Source organism: Tachysurus fulvidraco, chromosome 2, assembly GCF_022655615.1.
Source record: "Tachysurus fulvidraco isolate hzauxx_2018 chromosome 2, HZAU_PFXX_2.0, whole genome shotgun sequence".
NCBI lineage: Eukaryota > Metazoa > Chordata > Actinopteri > Siluriformes > Bagridae > Tachysurus > Tachysurus fulvidraco.
In genome coordinates this window covers 2,737,759-2,742,758 of record NC_062519.1, presented here as the reverse complement: position 1 = coordinate 2,742,758, position 5,000 = coordinate 2,737,759, and the positions used below count along the sequence as shown (strand labels likewise).

The following is a 5,000-nucleotide window of genomic DNA, read 5'->3' as shown; positions in this document are numbered from 1 at the left end:
GGGGAAAATTTACTGTGATAAATATCAATCAGTTGCTTCGGAAAACCTGTTCTGTATCATCTCAGCTGTGAGTAAGCTGAAATCCTACCACAAAAGGTCCCAGGATCTCGTACACGCTCTAGGAACTGTCAGAAAGGTTCGCTGCGGCTAAAGGAACCTTAATGAGGTCTAAAAGAACCCTGATTTCAGGAAGAAGCCTAACAAGATTAGCAGAATAAACAGTGCTTAAAAAAACACACCGCCGGGTTTAAAAATAATGACAGTTTCACCTGAAGCTCATTTAGGAACCGTTTATTCACTAATAAGGTTCAAAGAAGCACCGGGAAGTTTTCTGAGAGTGAAACTGCTCGGTTCAAGGTTTCCCAGGAACCTTTTTTATTTATTTTTTTTAGTTTTAGCTAAATTTCACACACGCACATGCACACACTGTGTGTCCTTTATATTTTGGGGGTGTTTATCAAAATTAATGAACTCTTAAAAGGAACCATCAGTACTTTCTCAACTTTCAGAACCCATATACTAAACTCAGGAACTAATATACGAGTTTGATGTACCTGATGTACGTTCGTAAAACAGAAGGTTCCTGGAGGAACGTATGCACATTTTTAGAAATGTCTGACTATCAGAAACCTTCACAGTGTCATCATGAGGCATGAGGTTTAATCGTGGATAAATGGTTCCTAAGAGAACTCTGATCTCAGTACTTTTGTTAGTGGAACCCTTGATTCTGGGAGATGTAGCTTACATAAAATAATAAAATATCTTCTGTAGTACATGATTGATGTAAAGCGCAAAAGCAAAATGTGTTCTATGCCTAGAGGAACCATAAGACGTGACGTGAATGGTTCCTAAAAGAACCCTACTTTCTATAGGAACCCTCAAAATACACTACACGGCCTGCTCGGTACTAAACAGTACAATAAAACACGCACACACACACACACACACACACACACACACATACACACACACTGCAGAATGTGGGCACACAAAATGAAGGTTCTTCTGGGGTTCCTTGTTGAAACTGGGTTTTTTTTTGAGAACCTTATTAAAGTATATTTAAATTTCATGCAAAAGATCTCAGCATTTAGAAGACGATGATCTCAGTGGAGACTTTTTTTTTGCAATAAAACGGTTGCATAAAGAGCCGTAATTTCACTAAGAACACTTCAAAACACAATAAACAACACAAGTGAGTTTCAGTTCCACAAGCAAATTTCAATCAGGTGAAATATCTTTTTCTTCTACATACTGTATGTCTTAAAAAAAAACATCTTTGTAGTCTTGACATCAGCACCTTGCTATTATGTTCTAATGCACTTGAGACAAATGATCCCTAAAAGAGCTTTAATTTCTCTAAGAACTTCAAGCTATTACACAACGGGTTCCTCGAGGGTTCTTTGAGTGTGAAACAGGTTCCACTTGGAGCCGAGAGAATTTCTTCTAAAAACGTAGCACTGTTCGGGACACAGCTCGGACCCTAACGGTTCCGTGTTGGTTGAAATTGGTGGTCAGGTGACTGGGAACCTGGTGCTGTGTGTCGTAAAATGAATAAATACGAAGACAGTTCCAGCTCTGTGATTATGAGTCTTAATAAACACTTCTGCTGCTTAGTGTGTGGCTGTAAGTTATGTTTTCTGGCATGCTTTTAAACAAACTTTGTGGCGCGTGACGCACGTACAGGTGTGTATCTGAGACACGAGGCTTGTCAAGATACCTGATGAGATATCTGTCTGTCTATCAGTCTTTCGGTCCATTTTAAACATTAAACCTTTGATACCTTGCCTTGTGTGTCCATCTGTCATGTTAAATCAGAGCTTTAAAAGATCCAGCAGGTAACCGAGAGACGTTTTTAAAGCAGGTTTAATACACTCTTGTCTTGCAAAGTGTGTGCGTCCTGGACGCGTGGCACACACACACACACACACACACACACACACACACACACACACACATACACACACATACTCCTGATCTGATCTATCAGCTGTCACTAAGATCCATGCACTGAGGAATAGTAAAGGAAAAAGGTGTGCGATTCACTTACAGCCAGTTGCTCGCGTTGGCGGAGAGAAGCGCCAGGAAGAGCATCAGCAGAGACCTGAACAAACAGCCTGAGCTCATCTTGGAACTTAGATCAAAATTAAAATAATAATAATAAAAAAAAAAAAAATAAGGAGAAGAAGATCGACACTATCCACAGGGAGGAAGAAAGCGAGTGCACGTTTTTGTTGTTGTTGATGTTATTCTTATTCAAATCCCACTTTCAGCGAGTAAATCCGTACACGGGGTATCCAGTCTGAGGAGCGCGCGCGTCTCGGTGCCTCCTCATGCACAGTTCAGATCATCTTGACAAAATCAAATCAGTTTGTGAGGGAAGTCTGATAAGTCTGGGTCCTCGAATGCGTGCTGATTTTTTTTTTCTTTCTTTCTTTAATTTTATTTTTGCAATGTGTCGCGCACGGTGTCTCCTTGGGGTCCCTGGCTTCGTCTTGTCTGCCCGCGCACGCCGCCTGTTAACGCGCCGCCCCGCGAGACTCCGGTAAAGTTCAGAGCGCAGTGTGTGTGTGTGGATCAGACGCAGTGACGCGCCGCCGCTCTGAGCGCCGAATTTAGTCGCTCCTGGAGGATTTCGTAGGGGCGGTGCGACATGTGGGGGGCAGGTTTGTGTGTGTGTGTGTGTGTGTGTGTGTGTGTGTGTGTGTGTGTGTGTGTGTGTGTGTGTGTGTGTGTGTGTGTGTGTGTGTTTGGAGATAGAGGCGGGTTTAAAAGCGCGTTATGTATGAGTTCTGCAGCAGCTCACATTAGACCAGGTCTAACTTCTATCCTCTCAATTCCCTCCAGGTCAGTGAAGTGGTATAATAATAATAATAATAATAATAATAATAATAATAATAATAATAATAATAATAATAATAATAGAAGTAAGAGAATAGTAATATTTATATTTTACACAATATTAAATTATAAAGAAATTGCAACATTCCCTATAATAATAATAATAATAATAATAATAATAATAATAATAATAATAATAATAATAATAATAATAAAGAATATAAAGTAATAAATGAATAAATAAATAAATAATATACAATTGTATTATTAGTAGTGATATTTTAATATTATATATTATCATATTTTTTATTTAATATTGGGGGGGGGGCAGAATAAAGGGTTATTAAATTTAGTTTTTTTTTTAAATAATAAATTAGCTTAGAAACATTAATTCTATTTGATTCAATTCTGTTCTATTTTCAGGACTTACACTCTATACACTGTAAACGCTGTGATGGACTGCGTGACTCATGACCCAAAATGAGCTTTCCTCTCTGGTGTGTTGTGCTTCTCAGTTTCCTGAAGGCTGTAATGCTGACACTCTTCACTCTGACTCTGTAAAGACCTTCATGATGCATGACGTTTGTGATCTTCTGACCAAATGACTTAATCTGTTTATTTAGGTACAAAGAAAGAGATACGAAGCATGTAAAGAAGATGCATGAAGATGATGATAAGGAAGAGAGAGAGAGAGAGAGAGAGAGAGAGAGAGAGAGAGAGAGAGAGAGAGAGTGTGTGTGTGTGCGCGCGCGTGTGTGTGTGTGTGCGCGTGTGTGTGTGTGTGTGTGTGTGTGGTTTGGGGTCACGTGGCTCTAGAAATGACCAACAGAGGGAGAGAGTGAGTAAAGCTGAAAGATGCTCTCTGTGTTCATCATCTGAACTGAACTTAGACTCCAACCATTAAGGTAACAATTATAGACTTTTTATCTGAGCACTTCCTGTCTGGTTATATACATCATCATCATCATCATCATCATCATCATCATCATCATCATCTTGAGGCACATCATTTTTGTTCCTTAAATCCTGACATTGACCTTATCTCGAATTACAGGACCGGTTCTAATCTCATAGCTGAGCTGATTCACTCTTTTGATTCGTTTTCTCTAACAGCAGCTCTGACACTTAAATTAATGCCCTTGTTATAATATGTTACTGTTTCTATAGCAACAAGTGAGAGAGGAACTGTACGACAGACTTTCCACATCATCAGATGTTTACAATATTTTAAAAATTATCGCTGACGTGGTGATATTTTTTGCAAGGAGACGGAGTAAGGAGTCTCCGGTGTCAGAAGTGTAATGCTGTGTAACTTTTCCCACATCTTCAGAGGTCAATTTTTACATAATTATAAACAGATAAAAAATATTATGCATTGTTGCCTCATATAGAGTTTGCTGATTGGCCCGATATAACGCTAGCTCTACATGATCATATTCCTGAAACAGCACAAAACTGAGTGTTTCATTCCAGATTTGATGAACAAACCCTTCCTTACACCTTCATAATCACATTTTAACGCCTGCTCCTGTCAAAATGTCATCGTCACAGAGTTAATCCCTTCGGTCAGACTCCGATCGCTCCTTCAGCACCCGCTGGTGAGAATTTACTGAGCTTTGGCTGCTGCACAATCCCACACTTACAAAAGAGGTGCGATCTGTTATCCCCACAGACGCCGCTGATGATGTCGGCAACAAGACTCGCCGGAGCCAAGGAGATGGGGTTTGGCTTCCGGACAGCACACTTTTCTCTCTCTCTCTCTATCTCTCTCTCTCTCTCTCTCTCTCTCTCTCTCTCTCTCTCTCTCTCTCTCTCTCTCTCTCTCTCTTTCTCTTACTCTTTTTTTTAACACTCTCCACATTTTCCATTAAAACGACGCATCAGTCTTGGAACCGCAAACAACAAAGGCAGCTTTGCTTGTCCAGGCTAGAGGGAATGGCAGGCCTTGGTTAGTGACTGGCTCAGAGTGTGACTGTTGCCACCGCTTTACATTTGGATCGACAGTTTCAGCTTATTTGAGTGTCACTCAGAACTTCCTGCCCTGTGTTTCACAGATGAACTCACCCTCATTTCTTTCGCCATGGAAACAGCGCAGTGATGCTGAATCCGTCCAGGGGAAATGATTAACCGGATATCAGGGAGATTTACTCGTTCTGGCGGTC

General features: G+C 40.4%; 1 protein-coding gene across 1 annotated transcript in view; it reads right to left on the bottom strand.

Annotated features, from left to right (window-relative positions):
* wnt4 (wingless-type MMTV integration site family, member 4) overlaps positions 1-2,828 on the bottom strand; it is an 11,928-nt gene extending 9,100 nt beyond the window's left edge. The window contains exon 1 of the mRNA XM_027168797.2: positions 2,048-2,828. Coding sequence (XP_027024598.1) covers positions 2,048-2,124 — 77 coding nt within the window. The 5' untranslated portion in view covers positions 2,125-2,828. The remainder of the gene's footprint in view (positions 1-2,047) is intronic.
* Between the last annotated feature and the right edge of the window lie 2,172 nt (positions 2,829-5,000).